Source organism: Glandiceps talaboti, chromosome 19 (assembly GCF_964340395.1).
Source record: "Glandiceps talaboti chromosome 19, keGlaTala1.1, whole genome shotgun sequence".
Lineage (NCBI taxonomy): Eukaryota > Metazoa > Hemichordata > Enteropneusta > Spengelidae > Glandiceps > Glandiceps talaboti.
Window position 1 is genome coordinate 977,736 of NC_135567.1, and position 16,366 is coordinate 994,101.

At 36.3% G+C, this 16,366-nt stretch overlaps 1 protein-coding gene across 1 annotated transcript in view; it reads right to left on the reverse strand.

The window, feature by feature from the left end:
- Nucleotides 1-230: 230 nt before the first annotated feature.
- The window catches only part of LOC144450354 (ubiquitin carboxyl-terminal hydrolase 8-like), a 132,934-nt gene continuing 116,798 nt past the window's right edge, over nucleotides 231-16,366 (reverse strand). The window contains exons 15-17 of the mRNA XM_078140956.1: nucleotides 9,344-9,504; nucleotides 6,875-6,963; nucleotides 231-1,133 (exon numbers count right to left, since the gene is read on the reverse strand). Of these exons, the coding sequence (XP_077997082.1) occupies nucleotides 1,065-1,133; nucleotides 6,875-6,963; nucleotides 9,344-9,504 (319 nt within the window). The 3' untranslated portion in view covers nucleotides 231-1,064. The remainder of the gene's footprint in view (nucleotides 1,134-6,874; nucleotides 6,964-9,343; nucleotides 9,505-16,366) is intronic.

Genomic DNA, 16,366 nt, shown 5'->3' on the forward strand with positions numbered 1-16,366 from the left:
AGTCATTTTAGATTCTTTGTAGTATTGATGCAGTCATTTTAGATTCTTTGTAGTATTGATGCAGTCATTTTAGATTCCTTGCAGTGTTGATGCAGTCATTTTAGATTCCTTGCAGTGTTGATGCAGTCATTTTAGATTCCTTGCAGTGTTGATGCAGTCATTTTAGATTCCTTGCAGTGTTGATGCAGTCATTTTAAGAATCCTTGCAGTATTGATGCAGTCATTTTAGATTCTTTGTAGTGTTGATGCAGTCATTTTAGATTCTTTGTAGTGTTGATGCAGTCATTTTAGATTCCTTGCAGTGTTGATGCAGTCATTTTAGATTCCTTGCAGTGTTGATGCAGTCATTTTAAGAATCCTTGTAGTGTTGATGCAGTCATTTTAGATTCTTTGCAGTGTTGATGCAGTCATTTTAGATTCTTTGCAGTGTTGATGCAGTCATTTTCGATTCTTTGTAGTGTTGATGCAGTCATTTTAGATTCCTTGCAGTGTTGCTGCAGCCATTTTAGACTATCTGCAGTGTTGATGCAACCATTTTTAGAATCCTTGCAGTGTTGATACCTGGGATGTTGATGCAGTCAGTTTTAGAATCCCTGTGGCATAGGTGATGTGAATGTTAGAATCCCTGTGGCATTGGTGGTGTCAGTTTTAGAATCCCTGTGGCATTGGTGGTGTCAGTTTTAGAATCCCTGTGGCATAGGTGATGTGAATGTTAGAATCCCTGTGGCATTGGTGGTGTCAGTTTTAGAATCCCTGTGGCATTGGTGGTGTCAGTTTTAGAATCCCTGTGGCATTGGTGGTGTCAGTTTTAGAATCCCTGTGGCATTGGTGGTGTCAGTTTTAGAATCCATGTGGCATTGGTGGTGTCAGTTTTAGAATGCCTGTGGCATTGGTGGTGTCAGTTTTAGAATGCCTGTGGCATTGGTGGTGTCAGTTTTAGAATCCCTGTGGCATTGGTGGTGTCAGTTTTAGAATCCCTGTGGCATTGGTGGTGTCAGTTTTAGAATGCCTGTGGCATTGGTGGTGTCAGTTTTAGAATCCCTGTGGCATTGGTGGTGTCAGTTTTAGAATCCCTGTGGCATTGGTGGTGTCAACTCTATACTTGTGTACAATAGAATATATGCTGCTGAGGACTAAGCACAAAAACAAACAAATTAGATTTAATAATTCTAAAACCAAATAATTAGATTTAATAATTCTAAAACAAACTAATTAGATTTAATTATTCTGTCATATTCCAAAAACATTGCACGCAAAGTGTAATTTTATACTACCTGAATCACACACATCTAACAACCTTGTATGTTGTAAATTGCTGTCCAAATACAGGCATTGTGCCAAAATTTAGGCATTGCCCCTCTCCTACAGACCCTCAATGACAAGCAATTCTAACTAACGCCCCTCTCCTACAGACCCTCAATGACAAGCAATTCTAACTAATGCCCCTCTCCTACAGACCCTCAATGACAAGCAATTCTAACGAATGCCCCTCTCCTACAGACCCTCAATGACAAGTGATTCTAACTAACGCCCCTCTCCTACAGACCCTCAATGACAAGCAATTCTAATTAATGCCCCTCTCCTACAGACCCTCAATAACAAGTGATTCTAACTAATGCCCCTCTCCTACAGACCCTCAATAACAAGTGATTCTAACTAATGCCCCTCTCCTACAGACCCTCAATAACAAGTGATTCTAACTAATGCCCCTCAGACAGACCCTCAATAACAAGCAATTCTAACTAATGCCCCTCTCCTACAGACCCTCAATAACAAGCAATTCTAACTAATGCCCCTCTCCTACAGAACCTCAATAACAAGCAATTCTAACTAACGCCCCTCTCCTACAGAACCTCAATAACAAGCAATTCTAACTAACGCCCCTCTCCTACAGACCCTCAATGACAAGCAATTCTAACTAATGCCCCTCTCCTACAGAACCTCAATAACAAGCAATTCTAACTAACGCCCCTCTCCTACAGACCCTCAATGACAAGCAATTCTAACTAACGCCCCTCTCCTCCAGAACCTCAATAACAAGCAATTCTAACTAACGCCCCTCTCCTACAGACCCTCAATGACAAGCAATTCTAACTAACGCCCCTCTCCTCCAGAACCTCAATAACAAGCAATTCTAACTAACGCCCCTCTCCTACAGACCCTCAATGACAAGCAATTCTAACTAACGCCCCTCTCCTCCAGAACCTCAATAACAAGCAATTCTAACTAATGCCCCTCTCCTACAGAACCTCAATAACAAGCAATTCTAATGACTGTTTCATTGTCTTTTCCATGTCACACAGTTGCGATCAAAATGATACAAAACTTAGGAAAATATACAGAATAAAATCATTCTCCCACCACTAATCGCGAATGTAATAGTATTTTACAACTATTCATTCAATACTATGATACCTCAATTTAGTGGAAGGATGAACATTTATGTCGTTTATCGAAGCCCTTAGCTGAGGAGACAAATCCTAGACATAATCAGAATGACTTCCTGTGTTTATAGATAGTAACAGATAAGATTTGAGGGACGTGTCTTGGCGCATACCATTTCTCTCTAGGGTTGGGTCATAGCATGTTATTTTTTAATCTAAGGGAAACTGAAATGGATGGTGACCTTGTGTACTTTTTATCGTATGACGTTTTATCGTTTACAAAGTAAATAATAATAAATAGCATAAATGCTCAGATTTGAGAGCATTTGTGTTATAAGTTTGACAACCAACCCACACACCCAAAATGGAATGAGCAACTAATCATTACGTGTAAACTCTACACTTCATACCATTATTGATTCAGTGAAATAAACTACAACATGGAAAGTACATAATTTTGCTGTGTGACTAGCGATTTAGTTAGTGTTTTGAAGTTTCTTTTTGTCAATCTCTCAGTCGTCCTGTATATATGTTTGAGGCCAGTAACTGTTTGGTGTGTGTGTGTTTGGGGGGGGGGGGGGTGTTTGTACATGTATACATGTGTGTGTGTGACTGAACTTGATGAATGGATGTAAAACATGTGTATACTAGTATTTATTATGTACGTGTTTATGCCAAAATTGGTGTCAGTTTGAGGTTTCCAAGTCGACATTGCAAAATGAGAGGTTGGTACACACAATAATCATTTATATGATATTTACTTACTATGATAATAGTATGATATTATATGTAGTATTTTAGGACAGGTCAAATGTTTGCATAATATGAATGTCACTAATTTCATGAAAAAACTTGAACGTTTATTACTTAATGTTTTGTTTATGCATAAATTATTAAATGCTGAAAAAAGAATGACTTCCAAATCTTCCCTGTTGACTACCAGTTTTAAAAAGTGGTAGTCAAGGTGACTACCAACTAAAAAAGTTAATTTTGAACCAGAGGTCTGCTTGATACAGGCTTCATTAAACTATCACAGGGCCAATATAAAGGTAATGTGTTCATGTTTATCATAATTATTACCATAGCTATGAGTTGTAATGTATACATGTACTCTAAAATCCACCATTTTGAACATGAACTGAGTGAAGGCATAAGTTGAAACAATTACTAACAGTGGGCTCGCCAAGTTCATGGAATTACACCGACAGTTTTAAGAATTTTCAAAACCTACCAATAAATCACATAACACAAATTTTCTTCAGAGGAAACCTGACATATGTGTCATTTTTTCTAAATTGAATATTTAACCAGTAAATGACAATGTATAATTAATGGTGTCTGTACTTCTGAAAGATGCTCTAAATGGCCTCTGAAAGGTTTCTGTTTTTAAAAAAAATTTCACCATGGGTGGGGGGCCACCCCCCTCCCAAACCCACCCCCCGCGCCTGCATGGCAGGCGAGGTGCACGCTACGCGTGCACTTCTCCGCCTACTATTATCATTTCTCCCCCTACTTTAAAAATTAATGAAACCCCTGCTACAGACCCTCAATAACAAGCATTCTAACTAACGCCCCTCTCCTACAGAACCTCAGTGACAAGCGATTCTAACTAATGCCCCTCTCCTACAGACCCTCAATAACAAGCGATTCTAACTAACGCCCCTCTCCTACAGACCCTCAATAACAAGCGATTCTAACTAATGCCCCTCTCCTACAGACCCTCAATGATAAGCAATTCTAACTAATGCCGGGCATGTATTTTGAGTTACGACAAGTCGACATCCACAATATCTGTTGAATGACTTATTGAGATTGTTGTAAGCCACAAAGAGTTATTCTATTGGTCTGATATCCATCACTCGACATCAACTGGTTGCAGTCAGTATCACACTGTGTGTTTACCAACACCAACTTACCAGTCAGTATTAACTATACTGTTTTATGTCAACATAGTTAGTCAAAAATATTACCTTAACACAGTTACTAAGTATTACCTTAACACAGTTACTAAGTATTACCTTAACACAGTTACTAAGTATTACCTTAACACAGTTACTAAGTATTACCTTAACACAGTTACTAAGTATTACCTTAACACAGTTACTAAGTATTACCTTAACACAGTTACTAAGTGTCACCTTAACACAGTTACTAAGTATTACCTTAACACAGTTACTAAGTATTACCTTAACACAGTTACTAAGTATTACCTTAACACAGTTACTAAGTATTACCTTAACACAGTTACTAAGTATTACCTTAACACAGTTACTAAGTATTACCTTAACACAGTTACTAAGTATTACCTTAACACAGTTACTAAGTATTACCTTAACACAGTTACTAAGTATTACCTTAACACAGTTACTAAGTATTACCTTAACACAGTTACTAAGTATTACCTTAACACAGTTACTAAGTATTACCTTAACACAGTTACTAAGTATTACCTTAACACAGTTACTAAGTATTACCTTAACACAGTTACTAAGTATTACCTTAACACAGTTACTAAGTATTACCTTAACACAGTTACTAAGTATTACCTTAACACAGTTACTAAGTGTCACCTTAACACAGTTACTAAGTATTACCTTAACACAGTTACTAAGTATTACCTTAACACAGTTACTAAGTATTACCTTAACACAGTTACTAAGTATTACCTTAACACAGTTACTAAGTATTACCTTAACACAGTTACTAAGTATTACCTTAACACAGTTACTAAGTATTACCTTAACACAGTTACTAAGTATTACCTTAACACAGTTACTAAGTATTACCTTAACACAGTTACTAAGTATTACCTTAACACAGTTACTAAGTATTACCTTAACACAGTTACTAAGTATTACCTTAACACAGTTACTAAGTATTACCTTAACACAGTTACTAAGTATTACCTTAACACAGTTACTAAGTATTACCTTAACACAGTTACTAAGTATTACCTTAACACAGTTACTAAGTATCACCTTAACACAGTTACTAAGTATTACCTTAACACAGTTACTAAGTATTACCTTAACACAGTTACTAAGTGTCACCTTAACACAGTTACTAAGTGTCACCTTAACACAGTTACTAAGTATTACCTTAACACAGTTACTAAGTATTACCTTAACACAGTTACTAAGTATTACCTTAACACAGTTACTAAGTATTACCTTAACACAGTTACTAAGTATTACCTTAACACAGTTACTAAGTATTACCTTAACACAGTTACTAAGTATTACCTTAACACAGTTACTAAGTATTACCTTAACACAGTTACTAAGTATTACCTTAACACAGTTACTAAGTATTACCTTAACACAGTTACTAAGTATTACCTTAACACAGTTACTAAGTATTACCTTAACACAGTTACTAAGTATTACCTTAACACAGTTACTAAGTATTACCTTAACACAGTTACTAAGTATTACCTTAACACAGTTACTAAGTATTACCTTAACACAGTTACTAAGTATTACCTTAACACAGTTACTAAGTATTACCTTAACACAGTTACTAAGTATTACCTTAACACAGTTACTAAGTATTACCTTAACACAGTTACTAAGTATTACCTTAACACAGTTACTAAGTATTACCTTAACACAGTTACTAAGTATTACCTTAACACAGTTACTAAGTATTACCTTAACACAGTTACTAAGTATTACCTTAACACAGTTACTAAGTATTACCTTAACACAGTTACTAAGTATTACCTTAACACAGTTACTAAGTATTACCTTAACACAGTTACTAAGTATTACCTTAACACAGTTACTAAGTATTACCTTAACACAGTTACTAAGTATTACCTTAACACAGTTACTAAGTATTACCTTAACACAGTTACTAAGTATTACCTTAACACAGTTACTAAGTATTACCTTAACACAGTTACTAAGTATTACCTTAACACAGTTACTAAGTATTACCTTAACACAGTTACTAAGTATTACCTTAACACAGTTACTAAGTATTACCTTAACACAGTTACTAAGTGTCACCTTAACACAGTTACTAAGTGTCACCTTAACACAGTTACTAAGTATTACCTTAACACAGTTACTAAGTATTACCTTAACACAGTTACTAAGTATTACCTTAACACAGTTACTAAGTATTACCTTAACACAGTTACTAAGTATTACCTTAACACAGTTACTAAGTATTACCTTAACACAGTTACTAAGTATTACCTTAACACAGTTACTAAGTATTACCTTAACACAGTTACTAAGTATTACCTTAACACAGTTACTAAGTATTACCTTAACACAGTTACTAAGTATTACCTTAACACAGTTACTAAGTATTACCTTAACACAGTTACTAAGTATTACCTTAACACAGTTACTAAGTATTACCTTAACACAGTTACTAAGTATTACCTTAACACAGTTACTAAGTATTACCTTAACACAGTTACTAAGTATTACCTTAACACAGTTACTAAGTATTACCTTAACACAGTTACTAAGTATTACCTTAACACTAGAAGCAGACATTTCATATACTTCAGTATCATCAAATTTATACCACCGCTGGTTTGCAGAGTGTTGGCAATATGCTGTATCTGTCAAAAAAAAACAAACAAACAAACAAACACTCAATACAAAGTGACATTATAGTTTCTGCCATCACACTTAAGGCTTTACAGCAAGGGATGGATACTGGGTTGTATGAGGGACTGTAAGCCGTATTACCAAGGTTTGACTTTATGAGGGACTGTAAGCCGTATTACCAAGGTTTTACTTTATGAGGGACTGTAAGCCTTATTACCAAGGCTTAATTTTATGAGGGATGGTAATCCGTATTACCAAGGGTTGACATAATGAGGGACTGTAAGCCGTATTACCAAGGTTTGACTTTATGAGGGACTGTAAGCCGTATTACCAAGGTTTGATTTTATGAGGGACTGTAAGCCTTATTACCAAGGGCTGACATAATGAGGGACTGTAAGCCGTATTACCAAGGTTTGACACAATGAGGGACTGTAAGCCGTATTACCAAGGTTTGACACAATGAGGGACTGTAAGCCGTATTACCAAGGGTTGATTTTATGAGGGATGGTAATCCGTATTACCAAGGGTTGACATAATGAGGGACTGTAAGCCGTATTACCAAGGTTTGACTTTATGAGGGACTGTAAGCCGTATTACCAAGGTTTGACTTTATGAGGGACTGTAAGCCGTATTACCAAGGTTTGACTTTATGAGGGACTGTAAGCTGTATTACCAAGGGTTGATTTTATGAGGGACTGTAAGCCGTATTACTAAGGGTTGACTTTATGAGGGACTGTAAGCTGTATTACCAAGGGTTGATTTTATGAGGGACTGTAAGCCGTATTACCAAGGGTTGACTTTATGTGGGACTGTAAGCCGTATTACCAAGGTTTGACTTTATGAGGGACTGTAAGCTGTATTACCAAGGTTTGACTTTATGAGGGACTGTAAGCCGTATTACCAAGGGTTGACTGTATGAGGGACTGTAAGCCTTATTACCAAGGTTTGACTTTATGAGGGACTGTTAGCTGTATTACCAAGGTTTTACTTTATGAGGGACTGTAAGCCGTATTACCAAGGGTTGACTTTATGAGGGACTGTAAGCTGTATTACCAAGGGTTGACTTTATGAGGGACTGTAAGCCGTGTTACCAAGGATTGACTTTATGAGGGACTGTAAGCTGTATTACCAAGGGTTGACTTTATGAGGGACTGTAAGCCGTATTACCAAGGGTTGACTTTATGAGGGACTGTAAGCCGTATTATCAAGGGTTGACTTTATGAGGGACTGTAAGCCGTATTACCAAGGGTTGACTTTATGAGGGACTCTAAGCCGTATTACCAAGGTTTGACTTTATGAGGGACTGTAAGCCGTATTACCAAGGGTTGACTTTATGAGGGACTGTAAGCCGTATTACCGAGGTTTGACTTTATGAGGGACTGTAAGCCGTATTACCAAGGGTTGACTTTATGAGGGACTGTAAGCCGTATTACCAAGGGTTGACTTTATGAGGGACTGTAAGCAGCATTACCAAGGTTTGACTTTATGAGGGACTGTAAGCCGTATTACCAAGGGTTGACTTTATGAGGGACTCTAAGCCGTATTACCGAGGTTTGACTTTATGAGGGACGGTAAGCCGTATTGCCAAGGGTTGACTTTATGAGGGACTGTAAGCAGTATTACCAAGGTTTGACTTTATGAGGGACTGTAAGCCGTATTACCAAGGTTTGACTTTATGAGGGACTGTAAGCCGTATTACCATGGGTTGATTTTGTGAGGGACTGTAAGCCGTATTACCAAGGTTTGACTTTATGAGGGACTGTAAGCCGCATTACCAAGGTTTGACTTTATGAGGGACTGTAAGCCGTATTACCAAGGTTTGACTTTATGAGGGACTGTAAGCCGTATTACCATGGGTTGATTTTGTGAGGGACTGTAAGCCGTGTTACCAAGGTTTGACTTTATGAGGGACTGTAAGCCGTATTACCATGGGTTGATTTTGTGAGGGACTGTAAGCCGTGTTACCAAGGTTTGACTTTATGAGGGACTGTAAGCCGTATTACCATGGGTTGATTTTGTGAGGGACTGTAAGCCGTATTACCAAGGTTTGACTTTATGAGGGACTGTAAGCCGCATTACCAAGGTTTGACTTTATGAGGGACTGTAAGCCGTATTACCAAGGTTTGACTTTATGAGGGACTGTAAGCCGTATTACCATGGGTTGATTTTGTGAGGGACTGTAAGCCGTGTTACCAAGGTTTGACTTTATGAGGGACTGTAAGCCGTATTACCAAGGTTTGACTTTATGAGGGACTGTAAGCCGTATTACCATGGGTTAATTTTGTGAGGGACTGTAAGCCGTGTTACCAAGGTTTGACTTTATGAGGGACTGTAAGCCGTATTACCAAGGGTTGAAAAATCACATAACAAACAAACAAGGAATGTACTTACAATGTCCGCCATCCATTGTACCATAATGGTTAGATACTGCGTACAAATAATATGTTGGTCTTATCTTTGGTCCGATCACATGACCACTCATATCCAATCCAGACAAAGGGAAATCGACATATGTCTGTAATTTATGTCTCCACACTCCTTCATAAGAAAACCTACAAACACAAATAATGAGTAATTCTGATAACATTATGTTGCTATACTTGGTAAGGTGTTATGTTCTGATAACATTATGTTGCTATACTTGGTAAGGTGTTATGTTCTGATAACATTATGTTGCTATACTTGGTAAGGTGTTATGTTCTGATAACATTATGTTGCTATACTTGGTAAGGTGTTATGTTCTGATAACATTATGTTGCTATACTTGGTAAGGTAAGGTGTTATGTTGTGATAACATTATGTTGCTATACTTGGTAAGGTGTTATGTTGTGATAACATTATGTTGCTATACTTGGTAAGGTGTTATGTTGTGATAACATTATGTTGCTATACTTGGTAAGGTGTTATGTTCTGATAACATTATGTTGCTATACTTGGTAAGGTAAGGTGTTATGTTCTGATAACATTATGTTGCTATACTTGGTAAGGTGTTATGTTCTGATAACATTATGTTGCTATACTTGGTAAGGTGTTATGTTCTGATAACATTATGTTGCTATACTTGGTAAGGTGTTATGTTCTGATAACATTATGTTGCTATACTTGGTAAGGTAAGGTGTTATGTTGTGATAACATTATGTTGTTATACTTGGTAAGGTGTTATGTTCTGATAACATTATGTTGCTATACTTGGTAAGGTGTTATGTTCTGATAACATTATGTTGCTATACTTGGTAAGGTGTTATGTTGTGATAACATTATGTTGCTATACTTGGTAAGGTGTTATGTTCTGATAACATTATGTTGCTATACTTGGTAAGGTAAGGTGTTATGTTCTGATAACATTATGTTGCTATACTTGGTAAGGTGTTATGTTCTGATAACATTATGTTGCTATACTTGGTAAGGTAAGGTGTTATGTTCTGATAACATTATGTTGCTATACTTGGTAAGGTAAGGTGTTATGTTCTGATAACATTATGTTGCTATACTTGGTAAGGTGTTATGTTGTGATAACATTATGTTGCTATACTTGGTAAGGTGTTATGTTGTGATAACATTATGTTGCTATACTTGGTAAGGTGTTATGTTCTGATAACATTATGTTGCTATACTTGGTAAGGTGTTATGTTGTGATAACATTATGTTGCTATACTTGGTAAGGTGTTATGTTGTGATAACATTATGTTGCTATACTTGGTAAGGTGTTATGTTCTGATAACATTATGTTGCTATACTTGGTAAGGTGTTATGTTCTGATAACATTATGTTGCTATACTTGGTAAGGTGTTATGTTCTGATAACATTATGTTGCTATACTTGGTAAGGTAAGGTGTTATGTTGTGATAACATTATGTTCCTATACTTGGTAAGGTGTTATGTTCTGATAACATTATATTGCTATACTTGGTAAGGTGTTATGTTCTGATAACATTATGTTGCTATACTTGGTAAGGTAAGGTGTTATGTTGTGATAACATTATGTTGCTATACTTGGTAAGGTGTTATGTTGTGATAACATTATATTGCTATACTTGGTAAGGTGTTATGTTGTGTTAACATTATATTGCTATACTTGGTAAGGTAAGGTGTTATGTTCTGATAACATTATGTTGCTATACTTGGTAAGGTGTTATGTTGTGATAACATTATGTTGCTATACTTGGTAAGGTGTTATGTTGTGATAACATTATGTTGCTATACTTGGTAAGGTGTTATGTTGTGATAACATTATGTTGCTATACTTGGTAAGGTGTTATGTTGTGATAACATTATGTTGCTATACTTGGTAAGGTGTTATGTTCTGATAACATTATGTTGCTATACTTGGTAAGGTGTTATGTTCTGATAACATTATGTTGATATACTTGGTAAGGTGTTATGTTCTGATAACATTATGTTGCTATACTTGGTAAGGTGTTATGTTGTGATAACATTATGTTGCTATACTTGGTAAGGTGTTATGTTGTGATAACATTATGTTGCTATACTTGGTAAGGTGTTATGTTGTGATAACATTATGTTGCTATACTTGGTAAGGTGTTATGTTGTGATAACATTATGTTGCTATACTTGGTAAGGTGTTATGTTGTGATAACATTATATTGCTATACTTGGTAAGGTGTTATGTTGTGATGACATTATGTTGCTATACTTGGTAAGGTGTTATGTTGTGATAACATTATGTTGCTATACTTGGTAAGGTGTTATGTTGTGATAACATTATGTTGCTATACTTGGTAAGGTGTTATGTTCTGATAACATTATATTGCTATACTTGGTAAGGTGTTATGTTGTGATAACATTATATTGCTATACTTGGTAAGGTGTTATGTTCTGATAACATTATGTTGCTATACTTGGTAAGGTGTTATGTTGTGATAACATTATGTTGCTATACTTGGTAAGGTGTTATGTTCTGATAACATTATGTTGCTATACTTGGTAAGGTGTTATGTTGTGATAACATTATGTTGCTATACTTGGTAAGGTGTTATGTTCTGATAACATTATGTTGCTATACTTGGTAAGGTGTTATGTTCTGATAACATTATATTGCTATACTTGGTAAGGTGTTATGTTCTGATAACATTATGTTGCTATACTTGGTAAGGTGTTATGTTCTGATAACATTATATTGCTATACTTGGTAAGGTAAGGTGTTATGTTGTGATAACATTATGTTGCTATACTTGGTAAGGTGTTATGTTGTGATAACATTATATTGCTATACTTGGTAAGGTGTTATGTTCTGATAACATTATGTTGCTATACTTGGTAAGGTGTTATGTTGTGATAACATTATGTTGCTATACTTGGTAGGGTGTTATGTTGTGATAACATTATGTTGCTATACTTGGTAAGGTGTTATGTTGTGATAACATTATGTTGCTATACTTGGTAAGGTGTTATGTTGTGATAACATTATGTTGCTATACTTGGTAAGGTGTTATGTTGTGATAACATTATGTTGCTATACTTGGTAAGGTGTTATGTTGTGATAACATTATGTTGCTATACTTGGTAAGGTGTTATGTTGTGATAACATTATGTTGCTATACTTGGTAAGGTGTTATGTTGTGATAACATTATGTTGCTATACTTGGTAAGGTGTTATGTTGTGATAACATTATGTTGCTATACTTGGTAAGGTGTTATGGTGTGATGACATTATTTTGCTATACTTGGTAAGGTGTTATGTTGTGATAACATTATGTTGCTATACTTGGTAAGGTAAGGTGTTATGTTGTGATAACATTATGTTGCTATACTTGGTAAGGTGTTATGTTGTGATAACATTATGTTGCTATACTTGGTAAGGTGTTATGTTGTGATAACATTATGTTGCTATACTTGGTAAGGTGTTATGTTGTGATAACATTATGTTGCTATACTTGGTAAGGTGTTATGTTGTGATAATATTATTTTGCTATACTTGGTAAGGTGTTATGTTGTGATAACATTATGTTGCTATACTTGGTAAGGTAAGGTGTTATGTTGTGATAACATTATGTTGCTATACTTGGTAAGGTGTTATGTTGTGATAACATTATGTTGCTATACTTGGTAAGGTGTTATGTTGTGATAACATTATGTTGCTATACTTGGTAAGGTGTTATCTTGTGATAACATTATATTGCTATACTTGGTAAGGTGTTATGTTGTGATAACATTATATTGCTATACTTGGTAAGGTAAGGTGTTATGTTGTGATAACATTATGTTGCTATACTTGGTAAGGTGTTATGTTGTGATGACATTATGTTGCTATACTTGGTAAGGTGTTATGTTGTGATAACATTATGTTGCTATACTTGGTAAGGTAAGGTGTTATGTGTGATAATATTATGTTGCTATACTTGGTAAGGTGTTATGTTGTGATAATATTATTTTGCTATACTTGGTAAGGTGTTATGTTGTGATAACATTATGTTGCTATACTTGGTAAGGTGTTATGTTGTGATAACATTATGTTGCTATACTTGATAAGGTGTTATGTTGTGATAATATTATGTTGCTATACTTGGTAAGGTGTTATGTTGTGATAACATTATGTTGCTATACTTGGTAAGGTGTTATGTTGTGATAACATTATATTGCTATACTTGGTAAGGTAAGGTGTTATGTTGTGATAACATTATATTGCTATACTTGGTAAGGTAAGGTGTTATGTTGTGATAACATTATGTTGCTATACTTGGTAAGGTGTTATGTTGTGATAACATTATATTGTTATACTTGGTACGGTAAGGTGTTATGTTGTGATAACATTATGTTGCTATACTTGGTAAGGTGTTATGTTGTGATAACATTATGTTGCTATACTTGGTAGGGTGTTATGTTGTGTTAACATTATATTGCTATACTTGGTAAGGTAAGGTGTTATGTTGTGATGTTTTGTGTTGTGTTATATATGTTTTATAATGTGATATTGTATTGTATTATGTTGTTTTGTTTTGTATTGTATTGTATGGTTATGTTGTATAATGTTGCATTATGTGATGTTGAAATGTGTTATATTGTGTTGTATTATGACGCAGTATTCCACATCCATGTAACAAGCATATTTTGAATAAACATGTACCAGGGCAGTGGGAAAATATACCATGTACCAGGGCAGTGGGAAAATATACCATGTACCAGGGCAATGGGAAAATATACCATGTACCAGGGCAATGGGAAAATATACTATGTAACAGGGCAGTGGGAAAATATACCATGTAACAGGGCAGTGGGAAAATGTACCATGTAACAGGGCAGTGGGAAAATATACCATGTAACAGCCTGAGGGCAGTGGGAAAATATACCATGTACCAGGGCAGTGGGAAAATATACTATGTAACAGGGCAGTGGGAAAATATACCATGTACCAGGGCAATGGGAAAATATACCATGTACCAGGGCAGTGGGATAATATACCATGTAACAGGGCAGTGGGAAAATATACTATGTAACAGGGCAGTGGGAAAATATACTATGTAACAGGGCAATGGGAAAATATACCATGTAACAGGGCAGTGGGAAAATATACCATGTAACAGGGCAGTGGGAAAATATACTATGTAACAGGGCAGTGGGAAAATATACCATGTACCAGGGCAGTGGGAAAATATACCATGTAACAGGGCAGTGGGAAAGTATACCATGTACCAGGGCTGTGGGAAAATATACCATGTAACAGGGCAGTGGGAAAATATACCATGTAACAGGGCAGTGGGAAAATATACTATGTAACAGGGCAGTGGGAAAATATACCATGTAACAGGGCAGTGGGAAAATATACTATGTAACAGGGCAGTGGGAAAATATACTATGTAACAGGGCAATGGGAAAATATACCATGTACCAGGGCAGTGGGAAAATATACCATGTAACAGGGCTGTGGGAAAATATACCATGTAACAGGGCAGTGGGAAAATATACCATGTAACAGGGCTGTGGGAAAATATACCATGTAACAGGGCAGTGGGAAAATATACCATGTAACAGGGCAATGGGAAAATATACCATGTAACAGGGCAGTGGGAAAATATACCATGTAACAGGGCAGTGGGAAAATATACTATGTAACAGGGCAGTGGGAAAATATACCATGTAACAGGGCTGTGGGAAAATATACTATGTAACAGGGCAGTGGGAAAATATACTATGTAACAGGGCAGTGGGAAAATATACCATGTAACAGGGCAGTGGGAAAATATACCATGTAACAGGGCTGTGGGAAAATATACTATGTAACAGGGCTGTGGGAAAATATACTATGTAACAGGGCAGTGGGAAAATATACCATGTAACAGGGCTGTGGGAAAATATACTATGTAACAGGGCAGTGGGAAAATATACTATGTAACAGGGCAGTGGGAAAATATACCATGTAACAGGGCAGTGGGAAAATATACTATGTAACAGGGCAGTGGGAAAATATACCATGTAACAGGGCAGTGGGAAAATATACAATGTACCAGGGCAGTGGGAAAATATACCATGTAACAGGGCTGTGGGAAAATATACTATGTAACAGGGCAGTGGGAAAATATACCATGTAACAGGGCTGTGGGAAAATATACTATGTAACAGGGCAGTGGGAAAATATACCATGTAACAGGGCAGTGGGAAAATATACCATGTAACAGGGCAGTGGGAAAATATACCATGTAACAGGGCTGTGGGAAAATATACTATGTACCAGGGCAGTGGGAAAATATACCATGTAACAGGGCAGTGGGAAAATATACCATGTAACAGGGCAGTGGGAAAATATACCATGTAACAGGGCTGTGGGAAAATATACCATGTAACAGGGCTGTGGGAAAATATACTATGTACCAGGGCAGTGGGAAAATATACTATGTACCAGGGCTGTGGGAAAATATACCATGTAACAGGGCAGTGGGAAAATATACCATGTAACAGGGCAGTGGGAAAATATACTATGTAACAGGGCAGTGGGAAAATATACCATGTAACAGGGCAGTGGGAAAATATACCATGTAACAGGGCAGTGGGAAAATATACCATGTAACAGGGCAGTGGGAAAATATACCATGTAACAGGGCTGTGGGAAAATATACTATGTACCAGGGAAGTGGGAAAATATACTATGTAACAGGGCAGTGGGAAAATATACCATGTAACAGGGCTGTGGGAAAATATACCATGTAACAGGGCTGTGGGAAAATATACCATGTAACAGGGCAGTGGGAAAATATACTATGTACCAGGGCAGTGGGAAAACATACCATGTAACAGGGCTGTGGGAAAATATACCATGTACCAGGGCAGTGGGAAAATATACCATGTAACAGGGCAGTGGGAAATTATACCATGTACCAGGGCTGTGGGAAAATATACCATGTAACAGGGCTGTGGGAAAATATACTATGTAACAGGGCAGTGGGAAAATATACTATGTAC